The sequence below is a fragment of the Myotis yumanensis genome, unplaced genomic scaffold (genome assembly GCF_028538775.1).
Source record: "Myotis yumanensis isolate MYYU_CA2020_CCGP unplaced genomic scaffold, mMyoYum1.0.hap1 SCAF_10, whole genome shotgun sequence".
NCBI classification, from domain to species: Eukaryota; Metazoa; Chordata; class Mammalia; order Chiroptera; family Vespertilionidae; genus Myotis; species Myotis yumanensis.
The window spans coordinates 46233852-46250456 of NW_027223761.1; the positions used below are offsets into that span (position 1 = coordinate 46233852).

At 56.1% G+C, this 16605-nt stretch overlaps 1 protein-coding gene across 2 annotated transcripts; it reads right to left on the bottom strand.

Annotated features, from left to right (window-relative positions):
* Positions 1 to 4625: 4625 nt before the first annotated feature.
* On the bottom strand, positions 4626 to 16605 carry LRRC32 (leucine rich repeat containing 32). 2 transcript variants are annotated; one of them, XM_070425663.1, is made up of 3 exons: positions 16460 to 16605; positions 11828 to 11918; positions 4626 to 6973 (listed from the first exon to the last, which is right to left on the bottom strand). In XM_070425663.1, exons 2-3 carry the CDS (start codon positions 11912 to 11914, stop codon positions 5081 to 5083), a joined length of 1980 nt encoding a protein of 659 aa, XP_070281764.1. In that variant the 5' UTR covers positions 11915 to 11918; positions 16460 to 16605; the 3' UTR covers positions 4626 to 5080. The 2 variants fall into 2 exon arrangements, with proteins under 2 accessions (XP_070281764.1, XP_070281766.1); XM_070425665.1 differs by lacking the exon at positions 16460 to 16605 and adding an exon at positions 16024 to 16074.

Consider the following 16605-nt stretch of genomic DNA (forward strand, 5'->3'; position numbering starts at 1 on the left):
CTGATGGATGGAGCTGCTCCAGTTCCTATAAACAGCTCGGGCCTCCCTCCCCTCCACCGACCGTGTTCTCTGCCACCACAGCCCCAACTGCTTCCAGTAAGATGGGGGAGGGGAGAGAGATGACCAAGGGAGGAAAAAAAGAGGCCAGTGGGGGGAGGGGAAGGAGAAGGTCAGACAAGGTCCTAGAGGCGAGAAGAAAGTGGAGGGAAGTGGAGGGAGGAGAGACGACTGTTTCTTTGCCACACCACTGGCCACTGCTGCTTCTGGGCAGCCCACGCTCTGCATCCCCTCTGAGGCCTCTGTGTCCCCTGGGTCTGTCTGAGAAGCCTGTCACCCCCGTCTCCATCTGAGGGCTGATCTTAATCTCCACACGTTTTTAAGTCCATCCATTCAGGAAACCTTTTCTGAATTCACCTTCTGCATTGGCTCCTGAGCCCCCCGGGACGGGGAAAGGACTCCGGTAGGACCTCCCTCCAGGAGCGCCTAGTAGGCAGACGTCCCAGTGCTGTGGCTTTGAGCACTGGGAGGAGGGCAATCAGGGTAGTCTCCCCAGAGGAGGTGACTGGGGCCGTGGTTGAAAAAGGAGGAGTCTGGCAGGTGGGGTCAGGATGGCCGAGACATTCGGGTGGAGGAAGTGGGGGAGAGGGTGGTGTTGGGGAAGACCTGCCTCATGTTGAGGTTGCTGGCTCTGGAATTTGGGCACTTCTTAGCTGTGGGAACTTGAGTCTCTGTTTCTCTAAAATGAGGATAATAATAATAGCAATTTCTTCACATATTGTTAGAAAAACATACGACAATGTACATCAAGTGCTCAGTGTCAGCTCTGAACACAGGCAGGAGGTGGCCGGAGAGAGGTGGGGCTGGAGGGCCTCAGGGACCCGGCCTGGGAGCTGCCTAAAGGGCAGGGGCACAGAACCCAGACAGTGGATCCCTGGTCCTGGGGGTGTGCCAGGACAGAGGACTGAGTTGGTAGGACACCTTTCGGCCCCGGGTGCTGCCCACCTCCCCATCACAGCTCACGGAGCTGAATGAGCCTGGTGACCTGCTCCACAGCCTGTCTGTGACTGGGCGGGCGGGGAACTCCCCTCTCCCTGGCCCTTGCCGGATGCTCTGATGACCTAGTTGGCAGCTATGTCCACGTTTGGCTGAAAACAGGAATTTCTGCCTCACTGGGGGGTCTTGACCAGGTGAGCAAACACCCCTGTTTGCCAGGAAAAGGGGTCAGGGGCCTGATGGGCTCCTGGCTGGATGGGAGGCCCGTAACGCCCTGGGCTGAGCTCAGCCCCTGCTACTGCCTCCCCTTAGGCCTTCATCGATCACTTACTGTGTGCCAGGGTGTTGATTCTCATGCTCTCGCACTGCCCAGCCCCATCCATGAAATAGGCCTGTAAACTTATCCTTTGGAGAGTAGGTACTGGGAGCAGCGTTGGGAGGTAAGAGCTCACAGACCAGAGAAGAAGCTGGTTAGAGAGATCTCCAGGATGTTTGTGTGTGTGTGGAGGGGGGCGGGGTGGTGCGCGGGGAGTGGAGGTTAGAGCATCATTAAGCTGGAACTTGCGGGAGGGGAGGCTGGCACCTCCAAAGAGGCAGCATCTGGGTGTCAGGGGAAGTAGGGGCCACATGAGGACAAGCACCGGGGCTGAAAAGTGTGTGTGGGAGCCACTCCATACTTTCTAGATTCTGCCTCAGAGCCCTTTGCCAGCCCCTACCCATGTAAGGTGCTCTTGCCTCCTCTCCCAGCCCTCCCAGCACACACCCTGACCCTCCAACTCCCTTCCAGAACCCAGGAGAGCTCTTCTGGACCCTCCTGGCTCTTCTTCCAAGGCCAACCGTGAATTGCAACCCAGCTGCTCACTCTCGTTCTCCAGCCGCGGGGCGACCTTCAGTTCTCTAGCTGGGAGGCTTCTGGGTGTCAGGGTATCAGGGCTGCAGCTCAGAAGGGGCTGGGCTGAGCTCTGGGGTGGCTCTGGCAACAAGGGGGATGACATTCCCAAGGGAAGAAGGCCTGGGACAGGAGTGCTAGTAGTTGTCGTTCAGATGGCTCCAGGCAGATGAGCCTGAAAACAAGGGGCCTGAGGGGAAGGTGAAAACCGGGGTGCGTATCCTAGATGCTGGGAGAGTGTGCCCAGGGGGGGCGTGGGTGATGGGGAGGACAGGGCTGGGAGCCCCTGCAGCTGAGAGGTCAAGGGTTAGGTCTGAAAAGTGCACTGAGTTTGGCAAATTCTTGGTGACCTTAGCCAGGGCAGTGTGGGGCTCTGAGGAGCAGAAGGCAGCTGGGTGGGCTGAATATGGGGGCAGGAAAGAGAAGCTACTTAACCACGAAGTTTACCCATGAAGTAGAAGGAAGGGGAAAGTGGCTTTAGGATCTTTTCACTATTTTTATTTTTTTAATCCTCACCCAAGGATATTTTTCCCATTGATTTCTAGAGAGAAGGGAAAGGAGGGAGGGGGGGGGGGGGATAGAGAGGGAAATATCGACATGAGACAGACACATCAATAGGTTGCCTCCCACATGCGCCCCTACTGGGGCTGGGGAACTTGCAACCAAGGTACGTGCTCTCGACAGTAAATCGAACCCGGGACACTGCGGTCCACAGCCCGACACTAACCACTGAGCAACTGGCCTGGGCTCTTTTCACTGTTTTTAAAATGAGCACCCCTTGAGCTTAGCTGGTCTGAGAGGAAGAAGTAACTAGAGAGGAAGGGCTGAGGAGAGAGGAAAGCGAGGGGGCAAATGAGAGAGGAGGGATGAGGACCCCAAGGGGGCAGAGGGGATGAGCTCAGAGAAAGGGCCTGAGACAGTGTAACTGCTGCAAGCCACCATCTCCTCAGTGGTGGTGGGAGCAGGGTTTGTCCGTGAAGGGACATGATGCGCTGAGGCCCCGAGGTCCTGGGTGGTGATGACCGGAGCTTCAATCTTCCACCTGCAGGCCCTACCTTCCGGGGGTTTGCCATGAGGGTTCAAAGACCATAGTGGGAGTAGGGGAGGGCAGGGTTGGAGTGGATGCAATGGTGCAGGTGACCTGAAGCAAGGAGGAGCTGGCAGGCCGCACTGTGTCTCCAACGTTATTTTTTAATACATTCATGTGGGTTATACAAAGAGCTAGTCCCAGGGCCTGGGCTGTGGCCTGGCTCCTGGGCGGTGAGAGCAGCATTGTGTAGTGTTTTCAAAGATCAGGCGTGGAGGGGCCCACGCCTGCCCCAAGCCTGAGAAAGAGTGTGTGCGCAGTGAGCACCTGTAGTCACAATTCCAACCAGGGCTGGGCCCTGAGCTGCCCCTCAGGCCCCCTGGGCCCCAGATGGGGCCAGGACATCAAGTTCCAGCCCTGGCTTTGCCACTGACTCCCTGAGTCCTTGATCCTCTCTGGGCCTCAGCTTTTTCATCTGTAAAATGGGGCAGAGAGAGTGGAGCTTTCATTGTCTCCCACTTTACCCAGCACCATCCTGAGCCAGACCATGGCCAAGCACAGGTGGGAGGGGAAGACAACAGCCCATGGTTCCACGGGTATGAGGGACAAGGGGTTAGATCTAGATTTTTTAAACCCATTTTTCTAAGAGGGGAGGATCCCTGTATGAGGAGGACCCAAAAGAGCATTTGGAGCATTATCTTGTGATGTGACACCTGAGAGAGAAGAAAACCACTCAGGTGCAACCCCCCACCCCACCCCCTGACACCCGTAATGAGGTCTGACTCCACCTGTTTTCCACAGGCTCTGCCCCTGACTTGTACATCTCGGAGCAAGTCCTCTTCTCTTCCTAAGCCTCAGTTTCCCCATCTGTGTAAGGGGGAGGTGGGACTCAATGGTCTCACATTCTAGACTGTGCTCATTGGAGAATGGGGATGCAAGGGCCACAAGAGAAAAAGACCAGTCTGCAAAGGAGGGAATGAGGGAAACTGAGGCAGAGGAGGAGAGGGCCTGGGAGAGTGGAGGGAGGGGAGCTGGTGGGATGTACAGTGCAGGATGCTCCCAGGCCCTGTGCCAGCAACGGGGGCCACTTCCTGTCCCCCTGACAGCCTGCAGCCCTGCAGTGGCAAAGCTCAGTCCCCGGAGTCAGGATGATGTGATTCTGAATCTCAGTGCAGCATTTTGTAGCTGGGACACCCTGCAGGGAGACTTGGAGCCTCTTTTATAAACTGGGATTAAATACCAGCCTCAGAGGGTTGTCATAAAGAGGCAGACACAGACTTGGGTTTGTTACCGCTGCCAAGCCTGGGGCAAAACAGAACCAGAGACCTAAGGCCTTCGCTCCTGGGATGGAGCGGGGAGTGGAGGCCACGGCAGTACTGGGGCCAGTGTGCCACACCAGAGTGCCAGGTGGGCAAAAAGTCTGTCCAGAGCAGGAAATGACAGTCCGGTGCTGGCCGGAGCCCAGGGCAACAGCCTGTGAACCGGACCTGCTGCAGCCACCACAGCCTGCCATAGTGCTGGACCCACGGCACACTCATGGCTCCAGGTCTCTTCCAGTTACAAGTTCGTCATGTTCCAGAGAAGCTGCAAGTCATTATCAGAAGATGTGACCAATAGTCTGCTTGGCAAGGTCTCAGAGAAATCCTCCTGGTCTTTCCCCTCCCTGGCCCTGGCCTGGCGGGGCAGGACTCCCCCCTTCCCCCACCCCTCGCCCCCCCAGCACTCAGCTCGCGCTGCCGAGCTTTGGAGCCCTGGGCTCCACACTCTATGTGGTTGCTGCACAGCTCTGTGATGCCATCCCCACCCCGAATGGGAGATGCTTGATGTGTCTCCTTCATCAGTGTCCTCAGTGCCCAGCGCAGGGTGTGGCACAAAACAGATGTCTGGTGAAGATTTGTTGATCTGATGGCTCATCCTCATTCTCTGTCACTCCCACTACTGCTCCACGTCCAGCTTCCACAGCTGGACCGCATGTGAGGCCTGGGAAGTGCGTCACCTACCGATGCAGCAGGATGCAGGGAAAGGAAGCCTGGGCTGGGATTTAGAGATTAGGGTTCTGGGACCCTGGCTCACTGTGTGGCCTTCGGTTAGACCTCACCCTCCTCTGTGCCTCGGGCTCCCTCGCGGTCCTGGAAGGGTCTCCGGCTGAGCTCTTCCGCAGCCTGGCTGCTCTAGGCTTTGTACTGTTGGTTGAACCTCTGCTGGCGGACACAGCAACAGGTGGCCAGCGTGGTGAGAACAATGGCAGAGACGAGCGTGAAGGTGAGGATGATGATGAGGTTGACATTCTTGAGCCCCCCCTCCTCACAGTCCTCAGGACGTACGTGGCTCAGGAACACCTCCTCCTGGGAGTCGAAGCGGCAGATCAGGTCCTGGGTGGCATCCATGTCCACACGGCCCTGGTGCAGCTGGGCCGCCAGCCAGCCATTGCCGCAGCAGCTGAGCGGATTCCCCTGCAGGTAGAGGCGCCGCAGGCTGGTCTCCAGGCCGCCCATGGCACTGCTGGGCAGCAGGCTGAAGCTGTTGTTCCTCAGGTCCAGCACCTCCAGAGACACGGCCTGCGTCCATGCCGGCAGGCGGCTCAGGCGGTTCTCGGCGAGATTGAGCTGCTTGAGGCAGCTGAAGTAGGGCAAGTCTACCTGCAGCACCTCCAGCCCATTGCCCTGCAGGGCCAGGACCTCCAAGGAGGCCTCCAGGCCCACCAAGGCCCCCGTGGCCACATCCAGCCCCGGATTGGAAGAGAGGTCCAGCTCCGTTAGTGGTGTGTGGAGGAAGGCACCTGCCCAGAGCGTCTCCAATTCGTTGTCCACCAAGTTTAGGCTGCGGAGGGAGGAGATGCCAGAGAAGTCCACGCAGCCGGAGGGTCCAGGCCCCCCTGGACCACCACAGGGAATGACCCGGTTCCCCTGCAGGTTGAGCCTCTGCAAGCTAGCCAGGCCAGCAAAGGTGTGTGGGGGCAGGTCCTGCAGGGCATTGTGCTGTAGGAGCAGCGTTCGCAGAGACCCCAGGGCGCTGGTGCCCAGCTCCAGTGTCTTCAGCGCATTGTGGCTGATGTCCAGGAGCACCAGGCAGGGCAGGGAGCCCGCACTCCGGGCCTCAAAGGCCTTCAAGCAGTTCCGGCTGAGGTTCAGGAAGCGCAGGGAGGTCAGGTGCCCCAGAAAGCCCTCGGGGACGAGCTCAATCTCATTATAGCTCAAATCCAGATTCAAGAGCTGGGAGAAGGGGTGGGTGCTGGCATTCCGGCTGGGGTTCGAGAGGGGCGAGGCTGACCACCCCTCAGAGGGTGCATAGATGGCCTCGCCACCCTGGGGTGGTCCCGCAGGGAGACTGATGAGGTTGCTGGACACGTTCAGGTAGATGAGTCTCGGGAGTGCGGCCAAGTCAGGGAAGTGGAGCAGTTTGTTCTCCCGCAGGTCGAGCCAGGTGAGCTGGTACCCGGCCTGGGACTCGGGAGCCATCTGAAAGGCCTCGATGCTGTTGCAGCTCAGGTCCAGCACCCGCAGCTGCTGGAGGCTGAAGTCGGAGATGCAGGTGAGGGAGTTTCTGGACAGGTTAAGGTGGGTCAGGTGGGGCATGGCCTCGAAAGCCCCGTCCTCAATGTCCATCAGCACGTTGCTGTGTAGGTCCAGCCGCTCGAGCGCAGGTGTGCCCCAGAAGGTCTGGCGGGCCAGGCGAGTCAGGCTGTTCTCCGCCAGTGTGAGGGTGCGCAGGGCTGGCGCCTCCCCCAGCAGCTGCTCCACCAGGCCGCTGTACAGGCTGTTCCCAGACAGGTCCAGAGACTTCACGTGCAGCAGGGGGCCCAGACCCCCAGTGCTCAGCGCCAGGCGGTTGTGGGCCAGGTTGAGGTGCTCCAGGTGGGACAGGGCCTCGAAGACACCTGGCTGGACGAAGCTGATCTCGTTGGAGCTCAGGTCCAGGTGACGAAGCGCTGTGTAGAGGCCCAGGGGCGAGGCCAGGATGCTCTGAAGCTGGTTTCCAGACAGGTCAAGGGCTTCGATGTCCCTCGGGAGCACCGAGGGGACCTGCACCAGGCCAAGGAATTGGCAGAAGACCTCCTTGTTCACCTGGGGACGGGGAGGCAGAGAGAGCAGCAGGCATTAATGGGTGCAGTAGGAGCTGGAATTGGACACGTGCCTCTAGGAAGGGTGACCTTGAGCTCCCCTGGGCTTCTCCCCTGGCCTCCCAGGATGCTCGACGTTCCTCCATCCCAGCCTAATCACCCCATGTCCGGATGACCCCCATCCTGCTCCTTGCCCCTATCTCCGGCACCCAGTGCAGCACTGGCATCAGGGAGGGACTCAAGGAAGCTTTGATGGGTAGACAGAGAGATGATAGAAAGTTAGAAGGACAAATGACCAAAAACCCTGTACTAATCATTAACCCATTTTACAGGAAACGGAGCCACAGAGCAAGCATGCCAAACTCTCCGCAGCCGGCAGGCTGCAAGCTTTGTTTAAGTAAATGAGGCATGTGGCCCAGCAGCCACGAGTTTGACATGCTTGATCTAGAGCAGCGGTTCTCAACCTTGGCTGCACATTAGAATCACCTGGGAATCTTTTTTAAATCCTGATTTCTGGGCCTCGTCCTCCGGAAATTCTGTTTCTTTGTTACTAATGTTGTGGCCCCAACCCCATAACAAAGAAACAGAATTTCCGGAGGATGAGGCCCAGAAATCAGGATTTTAAAAAGATTCCCAGGTGATTCTAATGTGCAGCCAAGGTTGAGAACCACTGATCTAGAGTGGCCTGGGGCCACGAGGAACAGAGCCAAGCTGGGACCCAGGCCTCCTGGTTCCACACCCTGGCTTCCTTCTATGGGCCCGGGTAGTTACGTTGACCCAGTTGGTGTAAGACTAGATGAACCCACGTTGGGGGAGTTGTTTCCAAAAGGAAAAAAATGCAGTTTTCCCTCTTGTCATCAGTTTTTAGCTTCCTGTCCTCAGATCTCATTCAAGCCCTCATCCTGGGTCCCAGAGCCTGCTTCCTCAGTAACACTCCCCAGGAGGGCCCTTTCTGCTGCTGCCAGCCACCCCGCCCCTGTCAGTGGCTGTGCTTCCCAAGGCCCGGTCCTGATCTGGTCCTGGAGATGGGGTGAGCGTAAGGGGCAGGGGGAAGGTTGTCCAGGGTCCCAGCCCACGCTCTCTGATGACAACACTCTGATTTTGTGGCGCGTGCCCCATCGAGTCACAGGCCCACTCTGGTTTCTTATCCAGAAAGTAACTCATCCTTCCCTCTCACCCACTCAGCATTTTAGATTTTTTGGCATTTTCAGACCCATGGTCTCCCTGGGTCTTCACAATAGCCGGCCCGTCAATATGATCGCCCCCATTTAAGAAAAGCAAGCCCAGAGAGGTAAGGAAGGGTTCAGATCACCCAGCTGCTGAGGCACAGAGCTGGGTTTTCAACCCAGATATTTTAACAACTCAAGGCCCCACTTTTGTCCTTCTACCTCATGTGCTTTCTGAGGCCAGAATTCTTTCCATGTAAGTGCAGCCTTCCTCTCGTCTTTTCTACCATACCAGGAGCCCCGGCCTTTCTCAACTGGTCTGACTTCTACCAGCTCAGGCCCACTCCTGCCCTAGCTTCTGTCTCCACTGACCCTTCTGATCCACCCACCAACCAGATGCCTGGCAATTGCTCTCAAATTCCACTCAGAGAGTGCTGCCTTCTGTTGAAACCCCTCCAGGGCAAACTCCAGGGCTCTCAGCAGGTTCAAGCCTGTTTGTGGCCCCTGAGGAGCTGTCCCCTCTCCTCCCAACCAACTCCAGCCCAGCCCACAGGGACCATATCTGACCACTGACCATTAACCCTCCCAGCCCCAGCTCTGGGTCTCCTCCTTACTGTTCCCTGTGCTGGTTATGTCCTTCCCAACAAAATCTGCACGGGGAACTCTGCATGCTAAGTCCAGGATCTCCTCTGCCAGGAAGCCTTCCCTGATTCCTGGCCAGGTTGGGGCCTCCTTTGGGTTTTCTTACAGCCTCTGTGCTTCCTGTCATAGCTTTGGCCCCTGAATTGTGGCTGTCTGTGTGGGGACCTGCTAGACAGTGAGCTCAGAGCAAGCGGACCGTTTTGATTGATGTGGAGGCCTTGGACCTGGCCCACAGAAGGTGCTCACTAAATCTTTTTAATGAATGAAAGAGTCCTAGACATCACTGGTTTGGTAAAGGTCTGAGGGATTGAGTCAACACCTTTCTAAAAAGAAAGTAAAAGGATGATCCATATATTCAGACTAAAGTCAAAGACTGTTAGAGCAAAAAGGGTCCAGCCCACCCAATTCCAGATGGGGAGACTGAGCTTGAAGATGGCAGTGACCTGCACGAGGTCGTGGTGAGTCAGTAGCTAAGCCAGCAGGGCCTGGAGGTGGGGTGCGGGTAAGGGGGCTCTCTGCCTGGCCCCAGCTGTCAGCTTCCTCTCAAGATCCTCAAGGTGAGGAGGGAGAGGAATGGACTGCCCTCCAACAGGCACCTGTGTGCCTCTTCCTACTCTATGCGGCACAGTAACCAGCCTGCACAGCGGCCCAGGGATGCCCCTGAGGTTGGGCATCATGTGAACCAGAAACCTATCCTGGCCACCTGGCCAGTCTTGCCTGGCTCCTTGCCCCTTTCTCCCTCCCAACCTCTCGGCCAGCTGGGGCCACCAGGCATGGTCCCTCATCCTGTCCTCAGCTCCTGGACCATCCTTATTTAAGAAGCCACAGCAAAAAGAACATTAACACAGTGACTGCCGCTAACCATGGAGCACCAGCTGTGTGCCAGGCTTGTGCTGAATGCATAGATCCCTTGCCTCATTCAATCTTCAAAGGCGTATTTACCTCATTGTACCCTCTAAGGAAGCTAAGGCTCGGAGGAGGGAGGTGGCTTCCCCAAATCATATAGTCAGAGGCTCAAAAGTACCATTAGGAGTTCCTTTTCCTACTGCCAGCCAAGTTTGACCACTGCGCCCTCAGCTGGTTGAGTACCCAGGTTGAGTCCTTCAGCAGAGTAAATAATACTAGTTACTACTTCCTGAGCATTTACCCTGTGGGGGGCACTGTGCTATGCATCACATGTTCTCCTGCAGGCAAGCCCATACCCCATTTCACCCCTGAATTCTCAAAGGCTCCCTGGGCCACCAGCCCCTGAGAGCTGAGTCAGGACACAGGCTGGCCAAGCCCAGAGCCTAAGACTTGCTTTCTGCCCGGGTGCCCAGGACCCCTGCCAGGGACCCAGAGGAGGCGGCTGCAGGCAGTGCTGCACCACCACCCGGCTCTGCAGTTCAGTCGGAAGGAGCTTGAAGGCCAGCACAGCTCGCAACACTCACTTCCAGCGCACCTCCCAGGGCCCGAGCTCCGAGCCCCCAGCACCACTGCCTTACTTGGGGAAGGGTCTTGGAGGAGTCAGCCCTTAGCAACACTCTGCCCACTCTCTCTGGGATGCCAGGCTGCCACTGCCCAAGTTTTTTTTTGTTTGTTTTTTGTTTTGTTTTTTAGGAGGGAAGAGGACTTGCCACCCAACTCCATTTTGCCACCTGCACAGAGCAGGGAAGCAGGGCAGTAAGTCGCTCACAGTGGGCAGCATAAGCCCTGGGAGCTGGGTTTGAAAACCGCTCTATTACTTCCGATCTGCATAACCCTGGTGGCCACAGCTCTTCTCTCGGCCTCAGTTTCCTGCTGAAAAAGGAATCTGGGCAGGAGAAAGGGAGAGAAAGTCCTCAGCACGCAGCAGGCGCCTTGCGAGCCCTCAGCATGTGAAAATTTTTTTTTTAATTTTTTTATTATCTTAAAAATCATCACGACTCCTTCTATGGCAGTCCAGAAGGCACCTTCCTGCCTATTACCTCATCTTTCCCCAATCTAAAGCTCACCCAGTTCCCCTTCCTGCTGGGTGGCCCAGGCCCTTCCCTTCTCTGAGCTGTCTCCCCGGGGAAGAATGTGGGGCTGCGTTTGGTGACATCTGAGGCCTCTCTGCCTATGATTCTGGGTTCTGGGAACTCAGAAGGGCTCTAAAGAGCAAGAAGTAAGGTGACCACAGCAGGACACTGCAACGCCAGGGGAGGGCCCCGGGCCTGGCTGCCAGCACCTGCAGCCTCCAGAAGCCGGTGGCCATTCTGTGTCATAAGCTTCCAGTCCCAGGTCCAAGTGGGGCTGCCACAGGGCCTGTCCCTTCCCCCAGGGCAAGCTTCTGCCTTGAGCTCAGTGACTGCCCAGCTTCACAAGTGGACCTGGCCGGTCTCTTCTCCCTGCACCCCACAGGGCGGCAATACGTCAGGGCTAGTCTCCTGGCAAAGGGCAGGACAAAGGAACAGAGTGAATCAAGCCTGGTCCCTGCCCTCGGGAACTTTGGTCTGGTGGTGAGGCAGGCTTGGGCCCACTTGCGAACTATACCACGTGCTCAATATTGAGAAGGAGGGAAGCTTGGGGCTGGGGAAGACCAGCAAAGGGAGCAACAGAACCAGGTCAGCCTGGGAGGAATCAGAAGAGGCTTCCTGAAGGAGGCAGCATTTGACCTGGGCAGTGATGAGTGAGGCTTCCCAGCAGGGCTGTGGCAGATGGGCCCAAGTCAAGGAGCCCAGGGACCCAAAACAGAAGAGCCCTTCCCAGCTGACTAACCCCAAATTCTGTATCACCTTGTGGGGGCAGAGGGAATAGAGTCTAATATTGGCCCCAGTGGTCCCAGTTGAATGACCTTGGACAAGTCACTTAACGTCTCCAAGCCTCAGCTTCCAATTCTGTAAAATGGGAATGATGGTACTTACCTGGCAGGATTAATAGTAAATAAGGTATTTAAACATTCTAGCAGGTGCTAATCAAATGCAAGGTTTAAATGCATTCCTTTTCCTTTTCTGACTCCTTTGGCTTCTGGGGCTGGGAGGACAGAACACCCTAGGGCTGGGTGGGGGTGGGGGTGGGGGAGCTTACCCTGCCTGGGCAGGGCTTCTTACCATCTTACAGGACACCTTGTCTCCCTGTTGGGAGGTAGCCAGGCCCAGGGTCAGCACGGCCAGGAGCAGCAGGATCTGGTGGCTCATGGCTCTGCGTAGGGCAGGGAGGAAAGGGGACATTGTAAAATCTCAGGCTCCTTCCCACGGCCAGCCCACACCCTCCCACCCTGCCCTCAGACCACAGCCGTATCTGAAATGAAGGTGTAGCCCCTCACAGAGGGCCTCCAGTGCTACGCCAAGGAGCTAGGCCATGCCCCCAGAAAGAGTTTTTAAACACTGAGCAACATGGTCAGATTTGGGTTTCAAAAGTCTCCAACTGGTGGAGGACAGTCTGGAGGAGGTGAGCAGGAGGCAGAGGGACCCTAAGGGCTGCCCTGGGCCAACCTCAGGGCTGGGGTGAGGTGAGGTGGGCAGCTGGGCCTCTGACTCCCTTTCTACCCAAGCCACAAGCAGCTCACCCCTTCGTAGCTCCTCAGACCCCAAACGGAATTACACACACACACACACACGCCTTTATTTTGCCCTTTTTCTTTTGATTTTCTGATTTTTGAGCCCCTGCCATTGTTTGATGGCTGGGCCTGGAGCCCTGACAGGAAGCCCCACCGGAGGCTTGCCCTGGCCCGGCATTGTGGCTGTGAACTTCCCCAGGAGCAGGCTGCCAGGCCCTTTACTTTCACTGAAGCCACCACCCGTGCCAGGGCAGGGGACACACGGGCCTGTTGGACCTGCCCTTCCCTTTATGAGCAGCCAGGGTGCCCTCAGCAGGGTGGAATCTCAGTGCTACTCGGAGCTCACTCACTGAAGACCTGGGTCAGGGGCTAGGAATACACAGCTCAATCTATCAATTTCATTCATTCATTCACACTTTTATTGAATGCCTCCTCACATCTACCTCTGTGCTGGAAACTGGGAACACAAATAAACGCACAGAAGTGACCATAATACATACAGAGCATTAAGAAGGAGGGACCCTCCAAGAGCACTGGACTCAGAGTCACCCATATCCAACTGTTCCCTCTGATTCCCCCACTAACCTGCTGTGTGACCGGGTGCAAATCATTTCACCTCTCTGAGTCTCAGTTTCCTTTTCTGGGGTTAATGCTGACTTCACCAAGTTTTCTTAAAGATCAAATGACGTATGTTCTACTTAGGGAGCCCTTATTATGTACCAGGCACGCTTCTCCACACTTCACACGTATTAACTCATTTAATCCTCACAATAATTCAATGACTTGGCTCCATGATTAGCATTCCCATTTTACAGACAGGAAAACTGAGGCCCAGAGAGATTAAGTAACACATTCAAGGTCTCACAGATAACAAGTCTGGCTCCTAGTCTGTGCTCTTAACCTCTACACTATATGGTCTCCAAAAGGGCTCAATAAATGGGTGCTGAGTTGTGACTCTGTGGGTGCTTTAGGAGAAGACGCTTTTATAGGGCCTTTGCAGGGCCTTTGTGGGCTGGGTCTTTACTATTAGACCCAATTAGCGTCCTTACAACGAATTTTAAATGAAGGTGGCTGCCCTGAGTTCCTTTATTGTTCAAATGTGGTCTTTCAAAACCTGTTCCCTGGGTTCCCCTAGGCCATGGGCCTCTGCCCCCACAAAGGCTCGCTCTTCTCACCTGCATTATGGGTCAGGCTTTTACAGGAAATTTTGTTCTGCTGTTTAAAAAGCAGAACACCACCACCCATCCGAAAGCTGGTATACGCAGAATTGAGTGGAAACCCCTCAGGGGGCCTTTGAGGCCCTTGGGGAGTATGCCTTGTGGCCAGATCTTCTCTCCAACTTCATTTCTCACTGCCCCTCTCCCACTCTGGGTTCTGGAAGCCTCCTATTGCCTTCAGGTCTCAGAGCCCCTTTCACTGCTCCAAACCTTCACTCCCTCCCCTCTCTGTGCTCATCCTTTGGGTCTCAGCTAAGATGTCACCTCCTCCAAGGAGCCTGCTCTGGTTTCCCAAGTCTGGGCTATGTGCTTGGCTCTTCCTCCAGGTTCCCACAGCCCCTGAGCTTCCAGTGAGCACAGCACCAAGCACTCTATGATTACTCCCTCCCACATATTCCTAAGGGAAGTGCCCCTAGGGCAGAGGTCCTAAGGGAAGTGCCCCTAGGGCAGAGGGGCTCACTGGACAGGCCAGGGAAGGCACTGAGAATTGACAGGAGGAGTCTCAGTGACATGGTGACACTGGCCAGAGCAGTTGCTCTCCTTGACTCTCCCTTCACCTCCCTGCCACACTCCTTCTCCCTGTCAGTGGGCTCTGCCTGTTCTCTCTGAAGAAACCCCCAGAGCTGCCCACCTCCCTCCTCCATCATTGCCACAAACAGAGTCACCACCATGACCCTGGGCCTCCACCACAGCAACACCTAACTTCCACCCTGACCCCTTTCAGTCTGGCCTACACATAGCTGCCAGAGAGGTGTCGTTAAATCATAGATCAGATCATGAATCTCACTGCCTAAAAACCTCCAGTATAATCCAGGCTTTATACCTCTCCTCTCTGACTCCATCTACCATTTGCCCTTCCCTCACCAGATTCTAGTGTTTGCCATTCTTCTCACCAGTCCTCAAACACCACACGTGCATTCCTACCTCAGGGCCTTTGCCTGCTGCTCCCTCCACCTGGAATGCTCTTCCCCACACCCTCACATGGTTTATTGTTTTCATCACATTGATGATTTCCTGATCATTAATTTTTTATTCTATGGGGACAGGAGTCTATCAGGTGGTGCTCACCAATGATCTATTGAACAAATGGCGGAGCGAGGGGTAGAAGCTCTACTGAAATGGGCTGAGGGGTAAGTGTGAGGTGAGGACAAGGAAGGGCCTGGCTCAGTACAGAACTGGAAGGCATTGCTGCCCAAAGGGGCCCTCATTTTCCCCTCCTCTGCCTGCCAAATCTCACCCTGCCCCCAAGGTGGGCATCAGAGCATTCAGCAGGGACGGTCCCTGCACCAATGGAACTCGGGCCTGGCATCTGACAGAAGGGGCCCCTCAGCAGTGGGCATCCATCAGCAGTGCCCAAGACAAAGTGTGTAGAATTTGAGGGCAACTCTCTCTCAAGAGGGAAGAAGACTGGGGTCACTTAGACCCAGGCTGACATCTAGACTACTGCTCCCCAGCCTGTTCTGGGGCAAGTCCCTTAACCCTTCAGTACCTCAGTGCCCCACCAGTAGGGCAAATAGCCTGGTTCCTGTTCTACCACTGGCTACTCCAACTATTGCGATGAGCAAGCTGATAATGCCTGTGATAATGTCCTGGACAGACTGTCTTTTTAGCTGGGACAATGACCGGCAGAACTAAACGGCCTAGGCGAGATATGCTGAGAATGGAGACCTCAAGCTTGCAGACTAGAGGCCTAGGCAAGAGGAGGCAAGAGCTATCTTAGGATTCTGACTCCATCTACCATGGAGGGGAAATGTTAAACAATGTGTGTGTGTGTGTGTGTGTGTGTGTGTGTGTAGAAAGAGAGAGGGTGGAGGGGGTGGGATGAGGTGGGACAATGCCTACTATCATAAATAAGCCCATCCTTACCATTTAAGGATGTTCGACATTCTTCTAAGTACCTGACCTATATTATCTCACTTAATTCTCACAACAAACCAGTAAAGTAGTTACTATAATTTCCATTTTACAGATGAGAAAACTGAGGCTCAAAAAGATGAAATGATTTACCCAATAGTTACCCAGCTCGTAAGTATTTTGGGATTTAGCCCAGGTCTACATGACCCGAATGCTGTGCTTCCCAGCAGGTGCTGAACTGCCTGGCCCCTTTATAACTGTCCTCAATTGGCCTATGAGGAAAACTAGACTCAGGGAGGTGACTGACCCAAAGTCACACAGTCAGTTAATAGAGTCAGGATACGAATCCAGTCTGCCTGCTTCCAAAGCTCATGCTCCCCGGCACCAGGCCAAGATCTCCCTCTCTAACCCCCTCGAATGACAGCTTCCCCCCAACATCCACCAGTGGACAGGCTCACAGTGCTGGACCCGGCTACTCCCCTTCTCTGCCCATCAGGGATCCCTGGCAGAGTGGGGTCCTGAGAGAGCTGCTATGGAAGCCCCTAGCCAGCAGTGAATCACTAGGGGCAGACATGTGCATCCCGCGGAGGAATTAGACCTTAACCCAAAGGAATGTGGCTGTGATGACAGAATCTCAGGCGGCTCAGGGTGGGGGTAGGGGTCCCTCACATCTTACCACCCACGAAGAAGGCTGCTTCAGAGACCCCTGGAGAGAGGTGAGCGTCCGCCTTCCCCCTCACCGCAGGGAGGCAGGCTGTCTGGTGCGGTGGGATGGGGAGCCTCACGCCCAGCGCAGAGCAGAGGATGGCAGGAGATCTGGATTCAAATCCTAGTCTGCCCTCGACTAACTGTATGTTCCCGCCAAGAGCTGGCCTCTCTGCCCTGGTTTTCCCATCTGTCAAATGGGAACAGGTCTCACCCCTCTTCGGGAAAGATCTGTTGAGTTAGCCGCCTGGGAGACCTCCGGGCGGGTCAGCCCTGGCTCCACGTGTGGGTGGAGGACGGCGGCGGGCGGAGGACCCCGCCCCGCTCCAGGTCCTCCGCTCCCGAGGGGCGCGGGGCAGCCGGGTCCCCAGGGGGCGGGCCCGCCCCGCTCGCGCGGAGGCTCCTACCTGGCTCAGCGCGGCCGCCGCTCCTTTCCCGCGCAGCCCCGGCACATTTTGCGCAAACCAGCTCCCCGGTCCCACCCCGCGCCAGACCCCGGGGTCGCGGCCCGAGGAGGCGCCCGGCAGATCCACTGCCCCGCGGGAGCCGAACC

Coding starts and splice junctions, on each gene's coding strand:
- LRRC32 (XM_070425663.1), bottom strand. CDS start 11,914: ATGAGCCACCAGATCCTGCTGCTCCTGGCCGTGCTGACCCTGGGCCTG. Junction 6,974..11,827: donor ACAAGGTGTCCTGTAAGATG/GTAAGAAGCCCT, acceptor CCCCGTCCCCAG/GTGAACAAGGAGGTCTTCTG.